At 40.5% G+C, this 24,083-nt stretch overlaps 1 protein-coding gene across 1 annotated transcript; it reads left to right on the forward strand.

The window, feature by feature from the left end:
- Window positions 1-345: 345 nt before the first annotated feature.
- GLDN (gliomedin) lies at window positions 346-23,268 on the forward strand. The gene is given in 11 exon segments (XM_030014932.2): window positions 346-525; window positions 528-752; window positions 5,349-5,400; window positions 7,745-7,762; window positions 8,920-9,027; window positions 11,232-11,378; window positions 12,342-12,467; window positions 17,574-17,654; window positions 17,736-17,861; window positions 18,611-18,761; window positions 22,048-23,268. Coding segments are annotated over 11 exon segments (1,635 nt in total). The 5' UTR covers window positions 346-381; the 3' UTR covers window positions 22,505-23,268.
- Window positions 23,269-24,083: the final 815 nt, after the last annotated feature.

Below are 24,083 nucleotides of genomic sequence, written 5' to 3' on the forward strand. Positions count from 1 at the left end.
AGCCGCGGGGGCCGTCCCGGCCGTTCCCCTCCGGAGCCGGCAAACGGCGGCTCCCCCGTCCCGCCCGGCTCCGCTGGCAGGGGGCGACGTGCCCCCGCCGCGCCGAGGCCGGCTGGGGGAGCGGGGAGGCGGCGGCCGGGCCGCCCGGGCCCCCGTGCTCGGCGGCGCTCGGCGTCGCTCGCCGCCCTCGCCCCCGGCCCCCGCCTCGCCTCTGCCCGCGCCCCGCTCCGCGCCCCGGCGGCTCCCGGCCCGCCGCCACTCCCCTCCGCCCCGCCGGCGTCCCGCGGCGCTCGGCGGGGCCGGGGGTGGGGGGGACGACGGCGACGGGGGGCATAAATCCCTCCCCGCCGGCCCCGTCGGCAGCGCAGCCACCCCGCGGCGATGGAGGCGGCGGGCGGGCGGGCGCTGCCGTGCCTGCTGGCCGCCGTCGGGCTGCTCTCGGCGCTCAGCGCCGCCGGGACCCTCTTCCTGCTGGCGCAGTGGCGGCAGCTGGGCGCGGCGCTGCGGGAGCTGGAGGCGGCGCGGCCCGCCGCGGGCAACGGCCCCCTGCGGGACCCTCCCGGGCGGCCCCGGCCCCCTGCGGGACCCTCCCGGGCGGCCCCGGCCCGCTGCGGGACCTCCCGGGCGGCCCCGGCCCCGGGGCCCCCGCGGCCGCCCGCAGCAAGCGGAGCCGCCGCGGGGAGCGCGCCCGCGGACACGTCCGCGCCGAGACCGAGGAGATGCTCATGATGATGACCTACTCCATGGTGCCGGTAGGGCGGAGGCGCCCGGCCCGGCGGGGCGGGGGCGGGCGCGGGGGGGCGTGGGGGCGGGCGCCCGCCCGCGGCTGTCCTCCGTGGGGCCCTGCCCGCGACGGGGGACGGCCGAGGAGTCCGCTCGACCTGCGAGCCTGGCGTTGGCCTTTGCCTTGCCGGGGCCGGCCCGCTCCTCCTCCTCCTCCTCCTGCTGGCGGTGCTGGTGTCGGTGCTGCAGCGGGGGTCACGTCGCGCAAAACCACCCGCGTGATGCTTTGGGAGTGCGGTGCCTAAGAAGCGGTAGCTGCCTGCTGCCACCTGCGCGGCCCGAGGCCGTGGAGTGGATGGATTGGGATTAAGCGGGTTAGGATTAAACTTTCAAAGCGACAGTGACGTGGGCGAGCGGAGTGAGGTTGGTTGCTGGGAGCGTGGATTTGACGACGCTTCAAAACTGTGGTTGCAACAAAAAGCCAGCCTTCCGGTTTCCAAGGCTTCAGATTTTGAAATCTCTGCCCGCTGCCAGAGCCCCGTGCGTGTTTGGTGGTGTTCAGCACCTCGACGGGAGGCACTGGACCAACTTTACCGTCCCATTTCTTTGAAACTGAAGGGGCCCTTTCAGTAAGCGTTAAGGTAGTACTTGACGGGCCAGAAGAGGAGAACCGTGTGTTCTTTCCCTGGCAAAACCACCCAGTGTTCCGCTCTTCAGTGGAAAAGATTATCCTTGCTCGGTAGGAGCTGGGTTGTGTAGTGGGGAAATTATACAGGTCGTATAGTTGAAACATTTTGAATAGATTGAAAAAGCTGTTAAGTTCTGAGTCAGAAGAAATGCAAGAAAAATATCACTATTGAGGGAACCTTAGTGGAAATTCTGTCCCAGTAAGGATTGCAGGCCTAGGCCCACAAAAAAGCAGAAAAGGCTAACTCAAGCTCTTACTTATGTAACTAATGTTACTGGTTTAAAAAATTACTCACAGCAAATACCTTTTCTGTAATCTTCTGCTGGCGTTTTTGTTAATAAACCGTTGCAATTATGATTTTACAGTGATAATGTCTCCATTAATATTAGAGCTAATGCGATTGCAGAGCATAGGTGTTCGTAGCATAGAGTTCTGATTATGCAATTGTTTGGGGGATTAGAAGAAATAACGGTTACTTTTTTTTTTTTAGCTTAGGCCATTTAAGTCCTTATGCTCTGAGTTGAGAATTTGCAGTACAAGACTTCTGCAATTCAAAGGATGTCTTTTTATTGAGAGGCAAAACTGAAAGATACTGGATATTTGGTTCTAGTTTCTAATTCCACTTACCAAAGTAGCAACATTTTTCGCTGGACCCTGTGCATTTTACCAGAGCATTTAATTTTCTGTAGTCTTAAAATCACATGGTTTTGTACCCAAACTGGTCTTAAAAATAACATGAATGATGCACGTTTCAGCTCTTTGGCAATTCAGAAAAAAAATTAAGCATCGTTTTAGGTCAAAGTGGAAGGTAAAACATTATTTTTTTGGATCATAATTCTCAAGTTACTATTACTGAACAGGGTTATTTCAAATTCAAAAATTTAAATGACTTTCTAGAAACATATTAAAAAAATGGGAAAAAACCAGGGTGGTTTTTTTAGGGTTTATTTTTTTGGATCAGGTTATGTTAAAAAAATTGCTGCCCTAGTGAAACATTTTTGTGTGCTGTATCTAAGCTTTTCATCAAAACATTTAGTCAAAACATTTTCCTGTTTCTTTTAAGAAACCATCTTTGTGTTTGGCAGCCACAGCTCATTTTGTTCCATCCGATCTGAATTGCTTCTTTGAGTCTAAGGGATCCACAAATAAATTTATCAGAGAAAAGATTCAGATCCTGATAGGGGTTGGATGCTGTTGATGCCATTTGCTGTTAGGTGTTCGGACTTCAGTCGTTAGTGGCAGTTGGATGTCTAGATGATTTTGACAGTGGCAGTTAAACATGCTACTCCCCTGTCATTAGGTAGCATGTATGGATTAAATGAGTTTTATCGCCCTCTCCGAATAGCACCGAGTGACACGGTGTATATTTTAACAGCACGCGGCAAGACTATTCACTTGTGCAGCTCCTCCGTTTACATCACCACTGTGACAGCTGCTGTGTGCGATGTGCTTCATTTAAATGTATGTATCCCACAGGGAGTCGCTTGGGGGGGGTCGTGCCTTTTTGTTCTTACAAGATTTCCATCAAATATTTTTCATTCTGCCTGCTGCTCAGAAGAGTGTGTAACTGTGTGCAGACCCACTTGCTCAAGAGGAAAAAAGTCCTTAGAAAAATTTTCAGGCACCCCCCCTCCCACTCCTGCATTTTTGTATTTTGTACCTAACTCCTACTAACATAATACGAAGGCTTGAATGCTTCTGTGGCGTGAGACAAAGTTCCTTGCAGCTGGTGAGATGTTCCCTACTACGCTGGTGGGCCTTAGAATATAAGTTCCAGCCTCCGTTGAATGTGGGGCCTGAATGGAGGTTTTGCCCGAGCGGGATCTCTCTTGTAGCGCAGGCACAGATTTCTGCAGATTGGTGCTGCAGGTATCAATAGCCTGCTGCTCTACACGACTGCTGGTCGAGGGAGATCTGTTGTGGCCACTGTTGAAGAATCTTTGAAATAACTTTAAGCATCAAAAAATTGTATTTTAGCTTTCATAACGTGGTACGTTTTTGGTTCTGGGCCTTCTGTTTATTTATTTCTGTATTTATAAATATATATATATATTTATGTTGAAAGAGAATAAAAATAGGAAAATGGCAAATCTGCTGCTGTAGAGAGGCTGACGAGAGGGTAATAGTCCAATAAGTTTGTGAGCAGTAAGTTTGAAAGTGAGATTTAAGACAGTGCAAGAGGTGGTGGCTTATGGATATGTAATTATCTGAGTAGTTGCTTCATAGTTTATGTTGTTTTTTTTTTTTTTCCCCACCTTTTCTTCAGGAGAAAACTAGGCGTTTAGCAATTAAATAAGATACTTTTATCTGTAGCTTTTCTTCATGGCAAAGGTGATGCTGGCTGATTGGATGACTGGTGTACTCATCTTTTGTAGTTAAGCTGGAGGTTCTGTTGTAGGCTATTTGCTGTAACACGCTCACTTCTTGAGTGCCTTGTTTTTTTAGTTATCGCCTGAATTGCACTGATTGGTAAAAATAATGGTGCTGAGATAATTGGAGGGCCCCAAAGCAAGTCGTAATCACTTCAGCAACCTCAACAAAACCATTTAGATTAAAATGCAGTTTGAATTAGCGCACACGTGGACAACGTGTATTGTACAAATTACAGGGTAGAAGCCAAGTGTTTTTGAGGGGTGTGAGGGGAAAGAGAACAAGCAAATTCTGATATTCGAAACCAGTTAGCTCTTCTCAGCTAATTCAAATTGAGTCTAAAACTTCCAAATATAAGAGCTGATCCAGTACAGTCTGGAATCCAGTAAATTCTCAGTATATATCTGACAGAATTGAAATCTGTAGTCAAATGTAGTTTGATTTTGCAGCAAAAGAATACTTGCCATCAAAATAATTGTCCTTTATTTGAGTCTGTTAGATTTGTCACTTGAAGCTAATGATGCATTAATTTTAAAAATAAAGATTGATGATGGCAAATAACCTTGCTGGGATTAAACATCAGTCTGCCTTTCGGATTGACTTGCACTTGTTTTTTCTGTCTTTTGGGACTAGTGCATTCCATTATTTGTAAGTGGAATAATTGTACAAAGATGAATAAATGTGCAACTCTGGGTAAATAGTTCATAAATTATCATATATTGCACAGCCCTGAAATAACAATCTTTTTCTTTTCTGACTATGAACATTAGACTTTCCCATAAATTGTTGAGGCACTTCAGTGCTCCTGTTCATAATACTCTTACTTCTGCTGGATGTTTTGTGAGTTGCAAAACATTTTAGAGTGTTGACTTTCAGCATGCAGGACATGTAATGTGAATTACATTTTGGCCCAGCCAAAACCCATGTATTTTGCAAAGATGACTTTTTAATTGATAAATTTTAGTCTATTGTAGATTAAAAGCATCTGTATGACTATCTCTTCTAGCTTGGTTTTTATAAAGTCTGTCATTGTTGGGATGAAGTATTTTGAACGGGTGAAGGTCCGTTCCAAATTTGCAGATCTTGGTTATTCCAAGATAAGAAATCGCTTACTTGGAACATAAGTCATCTTTCTCACTGGATATACTATGTTGGAAAAGTATCCATCAGTTGATACCAATATAAAATAAAATGGAATGTAGTTTTTATTGGCTTATGTTGGCTTTTAATACCTTCCACCAATAGAGTCAGTGCATGGACAACCACACGTTTTACAGTAATGTGTGAATTTTAATGCCTAGATGATGTATGGAGTTGTCTGCCCAATATTTCCTTCGTGTTTTCAGTAAGGTTTAAAATGAGGTATATTGAACAGATTTCTACGAGAGAATTGCTGCCTGAAGAGATGGGTGGTGTCACAATGTCAAGGTAGTTCTAAACAGTTTATTTTTACAAGCACAGAGGGGGCAGTTGTATCTTTGTTTTTGGAATTATTTCTGTAGGCAAAGTAAACTAGATACTTTTATGGCATGCATCGTTTTCAACTTTACTTTCTTTGCAATATTAGGTCCGAGTGATGGTGGATTTATGTAACAGCACAAAAGGGATCTGCTTAACAGGTATGTTTGTTGCCTTAAGCATTACACCTATGTTATCTTCTGGAATACAGAATTACAGTGTTTTCAAAGAACTTGAGGTCAATGACTGCGTCAAAGAGCTATGCTATTTACTCTATCAGAATTTACATATCAATTGGGTTATTTATTTTAAAAAAAGATAATAGGTGCTACTTTGGGAGTTATCTATACATCCTTACTATAAATGCTGGAATTTAAGGAGCTCAGTTGATGTGACATGGAGCTGTTTCTTTCCCCTGTAATTTTCATAAGCAAATCTCATAGACTTAGTTGAGGTTTAGTCTTGGTGTTTCTGTGTATGTCCCCACACTTCAAGGCTGACATGGGGTGAACATATTAGAGTGTAGAAACTGGATTCCATTGTTCGAACTGCTGTGGAGTAGCGGGACTTTGATGAGCAACGCGTTTGCCTCCCCTGCGTTGGACCACGGTAACAGGAGGTTGGGTTTACCCTGGGTTTACATGAGTTACCAGTGAGGAGTCTGAACGGCTGATGGCTGGGACAAGAGAAGATGTGAGAAGTTTCTCTGTGATTTGGTGAAGAGAATGTCAGGTAGCAGCCAATTTAAGGGCTATGGTCCAGCTTCGAAGTCTGTAACAGACTGAGTCTTGTACTTTTTGGAAACGAGAAGATCAGAAATAAGCCACTTTTTATGAGGTTAAGAGGATGCTTCACTTGCTGTCTGGTTTGTGTTTTCGAACGGCTGTAAGGTCCATTTGGCTCAACTGATTTCAACTTAAATGAGAATTACCATAGTACACACAGATGTTAAATGCTACTTCCGAAATTGTAGATCAGTTCTGATTGCAACTGAGGCTGAACCGCAGACAAACTAAAAGTTTGCTTCTTTGGGCTCCAGACTTCTGAATTTATGCTACTTGGTGCCTTCTGCACCTTTTTGCTCTCTTGACGCTATTAAATTTTGTCTCCATTACTGGCTTTCTCTGCTATAGGCCTCTGTGACATTTGCTACTTTTCAAGCACCTTTCCTCTTTATCTTACGCTTATACAAGGATAATCAAGATCCTCAGTTTTTGAGATGAGGACGTAATTGAACGCATTAATGGACATAACATTGTAGGGTGGAAAAAAATGGTCATTTACTGGAAAATTGGCAGAAAGATGTTAACTGATGTTACTGCTTGTACTGATTAAAAGGGATACTTGCTGTAATGGTATTATAAAATGGTTTTCACTTTCCTCATAGTGCTTTCTAATTAATGCTGAAAATTGTCTTCTTTAGGGAAATCTAGTAATTACTGTTACTTTCTGTTGTAGAGAGTTTTGCTGAAACAAGACGGTACTTTGGCTGGATAAAAACGTTCACAGAACTAATTTGGTTCTTTAATTGCAACTACCACCTTTCTTTGTATTCTCCTAACCTGCTTTCCCCATCTGGTTTTTGTGGTGTGGTCTTTTTTCGGTTTTGGTTTGTTTTTTGTTTTGTTTTGTTTTGTTTTTTTTTAAATGTGTGTTGGGGATCATGTAAGATAAATCTTGTTCCAGAAACGTTTTCTGGTTACTCTTGCCTGCTATGCTTTCTTCCCATTAAGGCCCTATACTTGAACTAAGTCAGAGAGAGTGAGACAGAATAACTGAAGCCAGTCCAATTTCTAGTACACCAACCAGGTTCTGTGGGGAGCTTGGTCTGGTCTGGAGAACAAGAAAATGGCTGTAAAGGAAATGGCTTTCCTTTTTTACATGGGAAAAGCCTGATTGTGACTTAGATGTAGTTAATAGGAATGACGCACCCCTCCCCCTCCTTTTTTTTCCTTTGTATTGAAATAGTTTGAATTGTGAACTGCAATGAAATATCCATAAAACACGGAGAAGTGTAGCATGTATTTTTAGTGTGTATTTTCAACAGGATTTTTAATTGTGACATTCATCAGTATTGTAAAGCTATTCTTCTTCTACTGTAACAGGATCTTGGAGAACACTTACATAAAGGAACTGTATTGATTGTTAGATGCCTTGCATCCTGGCGTTGTAAAGGCACCTAAGCCCCTGACAGTGAGATTACATTGGAGAGGTAGTTGTTTATCAAACCTTTATCAACTGAAATTTGCAAAAAGCAAAACATATGTGTATATCTAATTGCTTTTAAAGATACTCTTTCAGTAAGTCTGAGTTTCTGCTAATGCTCAAATAGTTATAATACAAAGCAGTTAAATCCATAGGTGTTAATTTTGAAATTCGAGGGGCTTTCCTCCCCTTTTACTGTTCTGATCTAATGCTAATCAATTCAGTTTGGAATTGCTTTTTGATTTCTTGCTAGGTTAAACTCACTGTTTCTTCTTTTTTGTGTTCTTGTTCTTGTTGTAGGACCCCCGGGTCCCCCAGGTAAGATACTTGGACAATTGCAGTAACATTTTTGGGTAATTGAAACAGTTGCTGGTACAAAATGTTGACGTGTAGAAATGTATCTTTTACAGAACAGTCTTCCTTTGCTAATTAGAATGAGGGAGGGCTGAATGACTGCCTGCCTTTATGAGTTTTGTATTTAGGTGAACCCATGCCCCTTCTGAGAGGGGGGTGGGTTTAGACATTTTACTTTTCTAGGGGAGGGAATAGAATAGTTTCACATTTGCTAAAACATATTTGATCAAAACCAGATAGAACTAAGAGCGTTTAAGTAGCATTCAGCTGAAGAGATGAGTGTGTGTGTATATATATATATACACACACACCTCCCGAGTAAACTGTTGTTATAATTTAACACTAAAACCATCTCTTTAAAAAAATGTTGGTTACTGATTCCACCCTCCCACCTCCCCCATAACTTTTCTTCCTTTCTTATGTAATTCTCTCACTCCGTTCTCACTCCTGTGGTTGCTAGGCTATGTGAATGGTTACTTGCTTTTTTTCTGTGCTTCTTTAGCTGTGGGTCTGCTTAGAATAATTCTCTGTATCAGAAAACTATCAGGTACTTTTTGTTTGTGGGGGTTCAAATAGCGACGAAGAGGGAGTGATGTCTTCTCTGTCAACCAGTCATGGTTTGGCACTACAGTATTCTGGACAAGTAGGTAGATTAGATTAGCCTGGCCAATATCATAAGCAACACTAAAGCTGATGTGGCTTGTGGAAGATGTTATAGTCACTACCAAATTCAGAAACAGGATGGGTTCCACTGTGTTTGTCCCTGAGGTGGAATCCAAAAGGCTGATGTGTGTTGGCCTTAATGCAAAATGTGTGCAGTATTCATTTCAGTCAGTTTTCTTATGCTAAGGCCAGGGCAAACAAGCTTGGTTTCACAGTTTTTGTTTGTTGTGGGTGGGTGTTTTTTGTTTGTATTGTTTGGTTTGGTTTGGCGGTGGGTTTTTTGTTGGTGTGTTTTAGGAGGGTACTCTGTTGGCATGGAGAACGTAATGGCCAAGTAGAGGAATTTGTATGTCTAAGAAAAAAAAAATATAAACACACTATATGCAAATATAGTAGATTTAAGTATAAATTGCATTTAACAGTGAAAATTCAGTTATGCTGAATTTTGGTTTGTTCAGGGCCTCCTGGACTTGATGGACTGCCTGGCTACAATGGATCAGATGGAGTCCCAGGTATACCAGGACAAAAGGGAGAACCAGGAATAAATGGAAAAAGAGGAAAAATAGGTATTTTTTTGTTTTCTTAGTGGTTGTTTAAAAAAGAAATCCTTTCTTACAGTTACATTCAGATGTAGTTACTTTCAGACTTTTGTACAGGGAGAAGGGTTTCAATGTTTACAAAGAAGTTGCACATTACAGAATTCTGTAGCATTCATTGTCTTACACTAAGCCTTGGTAGATTACTTCAGACTTACTCCACAGTGAGGAAGATGGTATACGTACACTACAGAATATTGCAAATTAAAGCTAGTGAATGCACTTAACTGAATCTTAGTATTCTGAACTTGCTAGCAAATACTGTTATTGTAAGAATATTTCCATTCCCTCAACCTGCCGACATACTGGCCCTTTGACTTCAGATGTGTTAAAAAAAGAAAGCCAGAGTTTGGGGGTGGAAGTTGTTACCACAGTTTTGGTTCCAGATTCATAATAACTATGGCAGGAGCAGTATATGTCCATATTTTTCTTCTTTTCTGTGTTGTCCATTTAGGCTGGAAACTCTTGGAGCAGGAAACTTTTTTTTTTAGCCTCCGATAAACTTTGTTTCTAGGTCTCCAGGTACTATTTTGATGTAGCTGGCACAGATAGAGCAGCTCTGCTAAATAGTCCATAGGCTGTGTGTAGCTCACAGGCAATTTTCCGTGCTGGTCGAGGAAACTATTTGGCCTAACTTACTGATTTCACCGTGACGCATTTCTGCTAAGAACAGAGAGCGCCAGCGGCAGAAGTGCTGTCGTCTCTTGGCTGTCCAGCTCATCAGCACGTGAGGAAATGGGTCAGGGCAAAGGCTGACTGTAGAGAACAGTAGTAGACCTGGCGTGCTAGATTCAACAGACCGCTGCGCAGTAGCTGAAATGGCAGGGAGGCCGTTCTGCGCTCAGAGCCTGTAAACTACTGTGAAGTTGTGAAGCAGTAACTGGTTTATCCCCTGACTTATCTGACGCACAATAGCTATGTGCCAGCACCGATGGATAATGGGTGCCTTCAAGGCAGAGAGAGAAAGCAGCGTGTTGCGTGTGGTAGGAGGGTAAGGGGAGAAAAGGGCATCAGAGTGGTAGAACTGAGAGGGGGTAGAGAAGAGGGAGGATGTGTGGATGAGTAGGCAGGCTGACGTTAGCAGGCCGGTATTTATAGGGGCCCATTTATTCTCCGGGCTTTTGCACCTAGCCGTGCGGGCTTGCTGGCAGGTACAAGTGCAACAATTGTCTACTATGTCTTGAGACGCTACATGGTCTGTCGCTTCAGTATCCTCAACGGATTTTTAAAAATGGAAATGAAAGTGAGAACCAGTCTTCAGAGAGTCAGGTGGCAACTGTGCCAAAGACATATTTCAGATTTCGCCCCAAAACTGTAATTCTGTTTCTGATTTCACAAAATCTATTTAAATAGAAAAACCATAAGTAGAAAACCGAGCATTTTCTTCTCAGGTATTAACAAATGTAATTTATTTGAAACCTATGCCTGCAAGAACACTGACATTTCTATTTGTACAACTGTTACGTTTCTCTCCTAAAGCAAGAAAATACTAACTGCCACAAAAGTAGAGAGTGCAAGGATTTGGTGTGTCAGTTGTACAAACACGCCGTTGTTTTCCTTATTGCAAAACTAAATCATGCAGGACAAAAGAATACCTCCTTAAATATGTTACTTTACTAAATGATGTAGTGCAAAAAGTATGCGGACTGATCCTGCTTCTAACAAGTGTAGAGGGAGGGTTATAGTAGCCACATGAAAATGTTACTAGGTAGCTCTATGCTCTGTTGGGACAGTGGAAAATGTTAGAACTGCAACGTGTGTTGTAATGTTAGTGCGTAATTAAGAAAAAGTCTAGAGGAACCATGAAAAGGTCCTTCTTTAATGCCTTACAAATGTGAAATAAATATTTTGCTTCACATCTTCCCTTAGTATTCCTACTTAACCAGAAACTCTCCAGCCAGTGTTAACGAGGCCCAGGTCTATATATTTCATGTTCAAAACTCAGAGATCGCTAGGTAAAGAATGTATTATTTGCGCCACATGGATTGTACACAGTTTCCCTTCATCATATTAGGTTACAAGGTTGTTTTGAAATCAGAACAAATTTCAGCTACCTAGTTAAATACAGGTGAAAAAACCATCTAGAGTAAATATGTTTTCTATTAAAAAAATGTATTGGTCAATGCTTAATACTGGAGCAGTGTTCTTGGTACTGAAATGCTTTTTATTTCTAGGTGTGCCAGGACCAAAAGGTGACCAAGGACAGAAAGGAGAACCTGGAGAAATGGGTTTACCTGGCAAGGATGGTATGCCAGGAGGAAAAGGTGCAAGAGGAGCAAAGGGTGAAAAGGGGGATGCAAACAATGATGTGATATTAGAAGGTAGGAAGAAGTGCTCTTAGGAGCTCTCTTGCAAGTGTACTTGACAGAAAAAGATAGACTCTGCTTCTGAAGCATGAATGTGATCTGCAAGAGTAGGACCAACCAGCATAACCGCCTTATCCACAGTGAAGTCTGAGTATCGCTCTGTCCAGGAGATTATGTTCTCTTTTTAATGCAAGTCTTCACAAAAACTTTTCTGCTTGGGCTTTGGGTTGAGGCGTGCATGAATTCCACCCTTTCCAGTACACTTCCAGACAGTTGACCTCCTCCTGCTCGCTCTTGCAGTGTAGTTTTATTTTTCTATTAGAAAATGAGGGGCAGATTTCCACTCGGGAATACATGAAGCAGGTGCAAATATAAGCTGTGTAAAATTGTCGTACTGTAGCATCTGAAGTTGAGGTCTCTCATGGTTTAACCCCAGCCAGCAATTAAGCACCACGCAGCCGCTCGCTAACTTCCCCCCACCCAGTGTGGGAAACACACCCAGCCTTCTCGCTGGCTGGGCATGAGAAGCTGAAAAATCCTTGCCTTAGTCTAAACACTACTTAGCAACAACTGAAAACATCAGTGTCTTATCAACATTCTTCTCATACCGAATCCAAAACATAACACCATGCCAGCTACTAGAAGGAAAATTAACTCTATCCCAGCTGAAACCAGGACAAGGTCTTAGGATACAGTAAGTAAAAGGTAACGGTGCTTTATAGCTCTCTAATGTGCCTGTAATCCAGACAGATAAATTGCATTGATGTCCTACAACTTGTGAAGTTCTGTATGGTTCATCTTCTACCGAACAGTATCCCAATGAGTTTATTGCACCATATTTCTGTATGCAGAAACCTCTTAAGAAGAGAGAGGCTGTTTTTGAGATCTCTCAAAGTCCATCATGTGGGCACGTACAGTTCTCTGCAGGTTGCCTGTTGCCTACGGGGGCTGTGACATTGTACTCTGTTTTGTACATAGGTTCAAAAGGGGAACCTGGACCCCCGGGGCCCCCTGGACCACCTGGACCCCCAGGGCCTCCAGGAAAACGTAAAGGTAAAGGCAAAGCACAGCTTCAGGAGAACATATACAGCAGCAAATGCACAGGTGAGTTCCTTCCAGTGCTCCTTTTAGTATTAGAAACAGGTTCAAGATTAAACCCATTACTCTAAGTCTCACAAAAACAGTAAGCGTGTGTTTAATTTTGCTGGCATCAGTAAAGCTGTACAAACTTCAAGCTGAGCATGTGCTTAGATGTTTTGCTGAAATATGATTTGGATAAGGCAGCAAGCGATCTCCAGTATCATATTAGTCTTTTAATCTAATGCTCAGGCAAAGTGTTTACACATGGTGTTTTCTGCTAGGTGGGGTATATTTGGAAAGTAAGAGAAATGCAGTTGAAATTTTTAGCTTTTAAATACTGAATTTTAATTTTACATGTAAATATAACACCTCTTAACCAGGCTACATTTCTCTGTATTCTACAAAATGAAATTGCCTGGTCATTGGCAGAACTGAAGCAAGCTTGAACTAGCTAAGACTTTTAAAAGCTGGAGGAATATAAAAGGATTCTCTGAGGCTTTGTGTCTATTTGAATATGTAAGTTTTGGAGCAGGGTGATCTTGAGTTCTTTTCCGTTGTTGGTATTTATTGTTATTGTATCCCAAATGACAGGTGGATCATAAGTCTCATTTGTTTCCTTTACTGTAGCTGTGTTGGTGAGATATATGGCTAATTCTAATACTTAGAAAGGAAAAATTAAAGACATAGTAGATTCCCTTCAAACTGTGGCTGCAAATTGCACAGCAGATACTGTTAGAACCAAAATATCAGTATCCAGACTGCCAGGTCATAGACGGTACGCTGAAGTGTAGCAGCTGCTACACTTTTTTTTTTTTTAAGTCACTGATTAGGGTGCTGACATAATTAAGAGTTTGCTATGAGATGTCTCTGGCATGATTTTCAGGTGTGCTGGATACTAGTAAATCCTCTTGATTTTAACTTGATATTGTGGGTTGTTGAAAAATCATGTCAGTGTTTCATGTCACAACTTCTATCCATGATTTAGAAGTTCTTTTTCTCAAATAGATTAAAATTGTGCCTCAGATACAATCCACGGGTGTCTGTGCATGTGCCCACGTGCATTTTTCAATGAGTAAAGCGCTGCCTCTGCTGTGTGGAGCACATATAGAGAAAGTTAGTTGGCAGGTATCTCCTCCAGCAGGTGACTGGTTGGAAATACTCAGCTGTCTTGAACAGTGTATTTTGTAAATATATTGACAGACACAGTGTACTGATCATATTTTTCCATGCCTGAAGTTTATATGAATTTAAATATATTAATAATAGGTGAATACCTTGTAGAAGAAAGCGTTGGTGTCAATGTAATACCAAAGACTATATTAATATTCTAAAACCCTTCTATAGTAAATATATTTCTTACTGTATTTTTACAGATATATATATTTATCATAGAAACATTTCATTTTAAACTGGATTTTTCAGATAGGCTTGTATTTCTTTTTGCATGTTTGAGCAGGAATAGCTTCTAAGAGGTTTATAGGGACATTGAGACTCTTTGAAAGTATTCACAAGTTTTGTAATCAACTTTATTTTCAACAACATTGAAAAGAAAATGTAATCTCTGTGGTCTTTGATCTCTCTAATGCTCTAAACAATTCTGTTTGGAATTAGAAGTATTAAATGAGAGTTTGATTTTTCTAATGCTTTTCAGTGCCAGTTCAGGCACATGGGGTGGGGGGAGTGGGTATGGCTGGGGAGGCTGGTGCTTGGAAATGAAGGATGTTCTTAATTGTTTTGTTGTGAAAATCAGCAGCCATGTGTTAAAAGTATTTCAGGATCGATGTATGAAGTTGCTGGACTTCTGAAAATTTTGGCAAAAATGTTATCATCCATTCCTGAAAACTCTCAAAAAAAATCTGTTTTGGAGACTTGCATTTCAAATAATTTCTACATATACTGGAAGGGGAGAGCCTTTTTTTTTGGCCAGTGCAGAATTAGCAGTAGAATATGAGAGGAGCTGGTGATTTGGATGCTCAGGAACATGGGTTCTACAAACACTGTGGCATTGTGGTAACTGGAAAATTTTGGTTCAAGGTATTAGCTGATTATGGAAAGCAAAGAGAAGCTGGTGCAAGAACAGCATTGTATTACTAGCTTACTCCAGCTTGAGAATGGAAGCGAACTTTTGGTTTTGGATCTACATACTGGATCTGGCTGTCCTTCTCCTTTACCCCTGGATGGTATTGCATTCAAGATGGTTGTGGCTTTCAGTGACTGTTGCTATCCTTACAGTTCTGGGATGAATTTTCCTCCCAGCTGAGATGCCTGTTTTCAGGGAGGTCAGAGTAATCCTATAAAAAAATAGGAAAGGATGTCTCAGTTACCAATCTTTCACATTTCTGGAGAAGAGGAGAGTTATCTGTGAAAGTGTTTGGTAAAGTGGGGTTTCTTCTGTAACTGGGAATGTGGTTTCTTGATAGGCATACCGAAAGGGAATAGCACAAGAACTTCATGCAGTTATTATCTGTGAAACAAGCAGAGCAATTTGTATGTCTCACCATTAATAGGGTGATATGTTTTTTTTGTCACCATCATTCTGCATAGTTTGCTTAGATGAAAAATCTTTTTTTAATTATTATTATAAATGCTATTAACCAGTGAATATTTAATACTGGGTGGAACACATATCAATTTTTTCTACCTCTTATTTTTAATATAGCATGTCATTGTAATTGTAGTAGCATGTAAAAACCTAAATCAGGTGATTCTGGGTATTGAAGTATCAGAACAGAGCCCAAAGAGCCTCCTTACAATGGAAAGTAGATAGCTGGGACAGAAATCTCATCCTATTTGAAATTCAGAAATGCATGAACTATTGTACAGGATATAATTGGACCATTTACTCAGGTAGCCTCTTTTCAAGTGTTGAAACAGACTGAAGTGCTTTGGAGGATAAGCTATCTGATGGGTTTCTGATGGATTTTAAATCCCAGTGTGCAAATGGGAGTTATACTCAGATAACTCTGCAAAGATGAAATCTTCCTCAGTGAGCATTTACGTTTTGTGAGTCAGTAGGCTGTGAGGTCTTATTACCAAAATTCAAAGAATGAGACAGCTTTTGTAATTAAATATGCACATCCCTTTGAAGAAAAGAGAATACTCATGCTGATTTATAACTGTAATTAACTTATTACATAAGAATACAAGAATGGTTTCTTTAAATTAAATTTTGAATCAGGTAAAACTTTATTTCTTTAAGAGAAGAGAATCATTAGTTGGAAGCTCAGGTGTATTTGTTCTCAGTGGTACTGTTAGCTAATTCGAAAAGAAACAAAACATCCCTGCTCCACACTCCCTCACTCCATCCTTCCCATCCTCCCCAGACAGACCAAATCAATAGTTTTAATGTCTTGTAAACTCCATTAACTCTCAGCCAGAATATTTTATGATAGGAATCGGTAGGATATTTGTGTTTTTTTAATGGAAAGAAAGCAGTGAAAATTTCATGAGTGTCTCATTGAAAACTGTCTTTTTAATCTTAGTTGCTTTCTGTTTCATGCTGCTGGAAGTTCTCAGAGAGAATTGCAGATATTCTCAAATGCAAATAGTGCACTCAGCTTCACTACAAACGCTGACCTGGTCCTTGTCTATTCTATAGTCTTAGACAAACTCCTGTATAGGGAACTGCTCATTCAGTTAACTGTATCAGACTCAGCCCAAGGAAATTAACTTGCGCACTGCAACTTATAATTTCGCTGAGTGGGTTCCTCTTTTTGAGATAATTTGACAATATTTTGAGACCCGAAGCTGGAAAGGGATCTCGAGGGATTGCTCGATTCTAGCCATAGGCATTCATCGTCCTGTGGTTGGATTGACTGTTTGTGCCTTGTTTTGGAGATACGCTGTGATCGCTTACAAACTTTCAATGTCATATCACCAAATGTCCTAGATAAATGGGTGGGAGAAATACATGTTGTTCGTGCTCTGTCTTGGAGTATTTTCCTTCTGCATGAACAAAGAGAGGATATAACCTAAAGGAGAAAACAACAATGCAGTATAATCTGTCCTTTCTTTCCTGAATGTCACAGTACCTTTTCAGCATTACTTTATAGTTATTTCATATTTTTACTGTCTTTCTCATTTAAACTTCATCACAGCCCTGTAAATCCCAGAAATATATTGGAAGGCAACAACGAAAATGTACGTCCAAAAGAATTTGCATGTCAAGCAGTGTGAAACGTGTAAGGAGATGAAAGTTAAGAATGGAATTAGAAAACAAGGCAACAATGAAATGAGGGTATCTTCAGCAAAGAGCTGAGAACTGTTCTCTGTCGTTATTCACTCTAAGCAAACTGAAATGTGTTGCATTGTTTTAAAGGCAGAAGAGGTATCTGGCTTTATAGAAAAAAGTCCATAAATAATTTCATTCAGGCATTGTTTTAACAGTAAATGCTAAGAGAAAAACCAACCGGTTACTCTTTACATTGTTGAGGGATGGGGAAAAATGTTTCCAGGTGTTTTGTTTCTAATGTGAACCATTTCTATGTGGGCAAGGAATATAGTGTATAATTTCCCTTAGTCTTTCATATTGTTTCTTTAATGGCACGGATGACTGACCTGCATTCTTATGCATTATGTGCTCAGTGTATGTGTTAGTACTTTATGACTGTCTCGGGCATTAACAGCACAAGCAAAACTCCCAGTGTTGCTTACAGAATACACCCCCTCTGCAGGTGTATGTAGATTTGGGCATGAAGCTTTTGAATTTAGCCATCGCTCATTCCCAAGAAAGCATTTTTGGTATTACTGTTAAACCAGCCAGCTGCCAGCTGTCTCAGTTGTCTGAAGTTACCTAAGGAAAGGGGCAACTCTGTCTTTCTAAGCAGCTACTCAGAAACTCACAGCTAAGGAATTAAATCTGTTGAGCAAAATTAGTTACTCCTCAAAGTTGACTGTCAGCCTGACAACATTAAGGAAACAAACCAGCCGGAACACTTCGTTTCCTTGGTGGAAGTGAGAGCAAGTCTTTTTTTAATCTCATTTTTTGACCAGACCAACCTAAGCCTTTCTTCCCAGATGAAACAAAATCCCAGTTGTCATTCCTTTATTTTAATGCAGTCACTGATGTGCATATCTGTCATGTCATATATAGAAAAATGACATGTTTTACCCTTTCTCTCTCAACTCTAGGTGAGACTTGTGCTGTACCGAATGATGATACCCTGGCTGGAAAAGCTGAAGACAGAACCCCTGGTCCTTCAAAAAAAGCTGGTAACCTCCTACAGAGCATGACTAACTGCAACTTACTGTTTTAATGTCACAGATAATGGACACGTGCTTTTTCTCTACTAGAATGTGTCATAACATCTGTAGGAAGTCCTGTTCACTTTGTTAGTGTACAGCAAACGTTTGGAACCTGGATGCGGGAACCTGCAAATATAAGCGATGAAAGGATTTGGCTTACCATGCATTTTTCAGGTACACTACCAGTAGTCACTGATCAAAAATCAGTTGTTATACTAACATTGGTTTCTTAATTCCTCCAACCTAAACTAATATTTCTAATCAAGTATGATGGATTTTTTACCCACATCTTTTTTCAGAATATTTTCCATATTACCTGTATAATACTTGACTATACGTATGGTTATAGACATTTGTGGTATTTTTAGACATTTTCAGAGTCAACATCAGATTTTGAAAATAGTTTGAGGATTTTAGAGGGGTTTTTTTACCAATCCAAGTTTAAAAACCTGTTGTTTCATGTCTTTTTATTCTTTTCTTTCAACAGTTTCCTATGGCTTTATTTGCCTAAATTGTAGCTAGGAGTTTTGCCTTTTCATTTGGCTAGGCATGAAAATGAATCAGATGCTGCATAAGCTACATTTCGTGCAGGAAAATTTCCAGGACCTAAGTGGAAAAAGGAAATATTTTCTGTATGTTTACCAACTGTGTTTAGAATTACGGCCCATCAGGTCTGTGGGAAGCAGGCCCTTGAACACCAATTCTACAGATTTTTTTGTTGTTTGTCTCTGGATTATTTTATTTTTATTTTTCCAGCAAGTTGAATCACTATTGAAAACACAAATACAATTGTCTGTCAGATATTTGATTGAGACTGACTTTCAGTAGAGATTGAATTTTAGGATAGAGATTTCAAAATCAGATGAACCAAATGATAGTCTTTTTTTTTTTTTTTTTTCTTTCATGTTTCCCCCTACGTTTAGGAAACTCTGTAAAAGAATATGAGAATTCCAATGCCTTGCTGAACGACAGTTACAGGATCATTAACATCACAGGATTCTTTTATGGATGTGGTCATGCAGTACAAAACAATCATCTCTACTATCAAAAGGGAGGAACCAATGTCATTCTGAAGTAAGTCAAACATAGCTGGCTTAAGGCAAGTGATGTTGTGGAAGGAGAAACAATGGGTTGGAATGACAGAGGTGAACCTCAGAAAAGCAGACCACTTTCTTTGTACTGTTTTATGTTTCTTTTGAAAGAATGGGCCACTGGCCTTCCATCTGTCTGTGCAGATGCTATGGGAGGAGAGGAACTGGGAAAGGTAGTCCAGGTCCATTACTCTGCTGTGACAGTCAGTTCTTTAAGCATTGTTCAGCTCTGTGTCTAAGTGGTTAACCTGAGTAGTTACTACGTGATAGGACAACTGGGCCTCCAGATTAAGAAGGTGCCGTGTGCAGCGGTGACAACAGATTTTTCTTTTGGCTATCCTGGGGTCCAGTGGGTTTCTATTATACATTACATTGCTGTGGGTGTTCTTGCACTTGGATTCTTTGCTGTGTTCATAATTGCAGGAAAGAAAGGGGAACTGATTAAGGAATTTGGGGGTCAGAAAAAAGTATTTGATTTAAATAAGCTGTGCATCTACCTGCATCAGAGTTAAGAATTGGTTCAGCTGCAGTTTGGGGGACGCAGATGAGCAGTTATATGATTGTAGCCCACTTGTGGAACTTGGCTTTCCACCGCTTCTTGCTGGGTTGATGCACATGCTTTGCTCTCGGATGGCACTGTTCTTAGCTGGTAGGGCTTGAGTTAATGGTGCTAGTGCAGAGGAATGCACTAAGGCACCAGCTGAGGACATGGCGACCTGGTGAATTACACGTTCCATTGTGGAGGAGTGGCTCCACTGTTTGATTTCCTCGTAATAAGAAGTTCCTACAACTCTCCCAATGTATCTCCCTGAATTGGAACTGGGAATTAATCTCTGTTTCTTCAGTTTCTGCTGAGGACAGAGACAGACAATACAAATCAAAACCAAAATCTCGTCTTGTGGGGAGAGCCAAAGAAAGACAGTCCAAGGGCAAGTGAAAGATTGCATCTGCTTTCAAGTTCTCTTACATGACTCTGATGTTTGAGCCAAGAACATCACTATACTTTGATGTGTATTCCCAAGCAGGTGTGAGTGCTGCCTTCCCATATTCATTTGGATGCCAAGGAATGTGAGCAAGCTGCTTGGATTCTATAATATTTATTCTGCCAAAGACAAGCCCACTTTTTGGCAACCTCCTTTAAATATCTTCAGGGCTTTTTGTTTATACATCTGTAAAAGACCATCTCTGTCCAAGCGATACATAGTGGTAGGAGAGAGGTTCCTCACCTTTGCTTGGGTACTGTTAATTGGGAAATGCCTTGACATACAGATGAATGCAAGCTATTTGTGGAATTTTCAAAACCTCTCTGAAGTTGCTGAGAGATGGCCTTTCTGTTCAGTTATTCACTCTTAAGATTATTTACCTTCAGCACAGACAGAATGAGGCACTATGAATTCTGTGAAGTCCTTGATTTTGGCCTGCATAAAAGCTTCTGGGAGTTTTTGTATTGATTTAATGCAAAGAACAGGTGAGGACCTTGTTGGTTCAGTTTGCAAATGTTGAAAAAAATATTTAAAAGGAGTTTCCTGTCGTATTTGAAAGCTGGTAAGACTATGTTTGTCTGACCTTTGGCAGGTTTTCTCATGACGGTCAGATCCCTGACATTGATTGCTTCGTCCTTTCTTCCTTTGTTTCATAACATGCTTTCCCACCTCTGTTGTTTTTGCTTGACTTCATTCATCTTAGCAATCAGAGTAGTGTTTGTAGCCTGAGTTCCCTGCGGTTGATGAAAATATTACACAATATCTTGTCATTTACCCCAAGGTGCCAGAAGATTAAGGGATTTCTGAAGCATTTGGAGTTCTAGGCTAGACTGTCCTTGACTGGGGGAGCGGAAGAGAACCTCACTTTTCTGCTCCCTTCAGGATTTTCACATAAAAGGGGAAAAGACAGGGTGTTCTGTGTTGCAGGTCTTGCACGTTCCTAATGAATCTTGAGATGCTTTTTATCTTGTTGGCTCTTTGTAGAAAAAAATCTGCATTTCTATGTGACTATTCCTGCTAAGGGCTGTCCTTCTAGCCCTTGTCCTTGCAGGATGTTATTTACAAATGTGAAGCAACTAACAAGATTAACCAGGTTGACACACATATTTCTCAGAAATCTTCTCCAGCCTTGAAGCCTTTTTTATTGCACATACATGCTGCTGGAACATGGAGTTGCTGCTGACAATGAGTTTTACAAAAGCTGAGGGGAATCATCTAGTTAGTCATTCTTGACTTAGGAAGGATGATTTTTCCAGTACATCTCTTCCACAGAAAAATTATCCTTCTAGTATTTTTCCTTCTATTGTAAGTTTCTGGATCTGAAATATTCCTGTCATTAAGCCTGTCTTTTAAGAAAATTTTTGTAACTGTAGGAGATTCGTGTATTGAGTAATGTTTTTCACCTATTTGAGGAATGGAGCTATACAGTTAGACAGAAGTCAGGCAAGGAAAAGTGCTTCGTTACAGAAGGCATTACTTAAAAGGATAAAGCATACTCTCTCTGCCTTTTCTGCTAAAGCACTGCATTATTCAGTGATTAAATGCTAACTGCAAATGTGTCTTGATAGCAGCTGATTAGCCCCTTAAACTAGTAGAGGAACTCAATTTAGCCGCTCAATACTGCTGTCCTCAGGTTATCATCCTAATAAGGAATTTCAAGGAATAAAAACAATTTTATGCATCAGAGATGAGACATTCAGGCTGTCCTGTCGGAGGCTAGCATGAGGTCAGAATTTTGGCTCTGCAAAAGTAGATTTTTTTTATTCCTTTGATGTTCACTTGAGCAAATCACTGCATTATCTGAACTGTTTTCAAAAGAGGAATTCTAAGACTAGGTGAACCTGCCAAGTATTCATGCTGGTTTGGTCAATCACATTTTCTCCCTTTAGTTTCCACCTAGTAGAAAGCAAACTTCTGTACAGATTTCATTTCACAAGTTTGGGCCTTCACCTGGTATCTAATCCTTCATACCCGTTCCTTTTAGTTGCTTCTTTCATCCTAGTGATAATAAAGCTCATACACTAAATAAAGTGAAACTTACCAAAGCGAGTTCATGCTCTTGTGCACCTTAGATTGGCTATTACTTTGGAATTTTCTCATAGTGTTTTGGAAGGTGCTTTGAGTGGAGTACTTAATCTTAAAAGATATCAGAATGGTCCTTGAACTCATGCATTTTCAACAATGCTTCTGTCAGTAATAATGCACTCTGAATTGATTCAACCAACAGTGTGTATAAAACCGAATTTTTAACATAAAATACCGAATACTTACTTTATCTCATTTCAGACTTGGGCTTGATAAAGCATCGCTGGGCACACTGCTAATTGAAAATGCCTTATATCACGGCCGTAACTACCTCTTTTCTAACTCGAAGACATATTTCAACGTAGCAGTGGATGAGAAGGGTCTTTGGATTATATATGCCTCAAGCACTGATGAAAATATAATAGTAGCACATATTGATGAAGAAACATTTTCAGTTGTTCGGCGTATCAATACTACATATCCTAAGTCTAAGGCTGGTAACGCATTCATAGCATGTGGGATTATGTATGTGACTGATACTAAGGATATGACAGTAAGTTTTGCTTTTGATTTATTGAAAGAGAAGCAGATTGATGCAAGGTTTGAGTTACGGTCTTCACAGTCTGTTCTTGCTATGCTTTCATACAGTCTAAGAGATAAGAATTTGTATACATGGGAGAATGGGAGCTTAATGGTATACCCTGTACATTTTGGCTGATGAATATATTTTAAAATGTCATGTATGGGAGCCATGTTTGACTAAACAGATTATTTAAAGCTATATGATATACACATGGAGGTCTCTTCACTTGGTATAATTTTCTGTTCGCTGATGGTGGTTTGTGAGTGTGCATAAAAGGGAGATTAGGCGTCTTTGTATAAACACACTTCAATTATATAGGCCATTCTCATCTTTTTAAAAGAATAGCTGTTCAATGTTGCAGCTGGCACACAGCACAGACTTGCTTTTGTTTTTCCCCTGTTATTCAGCTGATAATTATATCTAATGTACATTGATTATTCTGTGGTCATGTGCTCAGTAGAGACTATTTATAACTTTCAGTTGCAATCATCTTATCTGCAATCATTTTCTAGTCAGTGATTATGGTCTAGTATAAATGTCTAAATAATGAACTTTTGTGTACAAATACTTTTGTCACTTTCACTTAATACTTTTCACTGATTCTCTGTGAACTTTTTTTTGGACAAAGATATACAGCTGTTAAAATTAATGGGGATGGAAATAGTTGTTTAAATAGGAAAAAAGCAGAAAGCTTCAAATTTGACAAGTCCAGTGAACTGTTACATAATCAAAAGCAAAATCCAGCCCAAGTACAAGGAAAATGGGAATAATGGCATTATTAAATATTGAATATACATGAAATTATGTTTAGTAAATGGAGTGTGGGAAGAAAAGTAATGAGGTATTAAAATTGAAGAGAAGATGTAAAATTTATGATTAAAATTCCCTTTTTAACAGTGTTTGAGTTGCTTGTATTGCTGCAGACTCTTCTTTGCCCCTCACTGCCATGTAAACTATACTACTATAACTTACTATAATTAAGTATAGTTATAAGCAAGGTATATTTCTAAAAAAATTTTTCCCTACATCCATCCATACAAACAAAATCATAAAATGAAGGGTATATGTTTTTGCTGCTATTCTTCAAAAAATAAAGTATGTGGAGCAGGAATGCATGTATTCATCATAGTGCATAGTGACTTGACTTAATGTGTTGTTAATCGTAATTCAGAGATTGCCCATTCCCATTCAAATTTTTGAGAGCTGGAGGTGAGAAATAATAGGAACTTTTTGATTTTTAATTTTGTTCTGGTATTTCAGATTTCTAAATTTAACACTGAAGCACAAATCCCTACTGTTGCTTCATGTATCTATATTCAGAATCATGCTCTCAGAAAACCCCTGTCTGAATTTCTAAGCTGCCTGTGTATATTGGTAAAGTTCATGGAGCTCATCCAAATACTTAGAAGCAAAGTATCACTTAAACCCTGAACTGCACTGAGCTCTTTAATACCTATGTGACATCCAGGCACCATCAAAGGGATGAATGAATTTGGGAACATCTATGCCAGCAGAACCTTGTCTAGCAAATGTGCTGGAAAAATACCTCTGTGGCAGCTAAGCTTCAGTGTGTGATACAGTGATGGTTGGGCCTGGACTGCATCCTCTCTTCTCAGCATACTGGCTGGTTGCACTAAGGCCAGGATTCAGGCCTTGCAGGCTAAGGGGAGAGATGCAGAGGGAAACAAAAAAGCATAATTAATACTTTGAACTA

Source organism: Aquila chrysaetos, chromosome 5, assembly GCF_900496995.4.
Source record: "Aquila chrysaetos chrysaetos chromosome 5, bAquChr1.4, whole genome shotgun sequence".
Classification (NCBI taxonomy): domain Eukaryota; kingdom Metazoa; phylum Chordata; class Aves; order Accipitriformes; family Accipitridae; genus Aquila; species Aquila chrysaetos.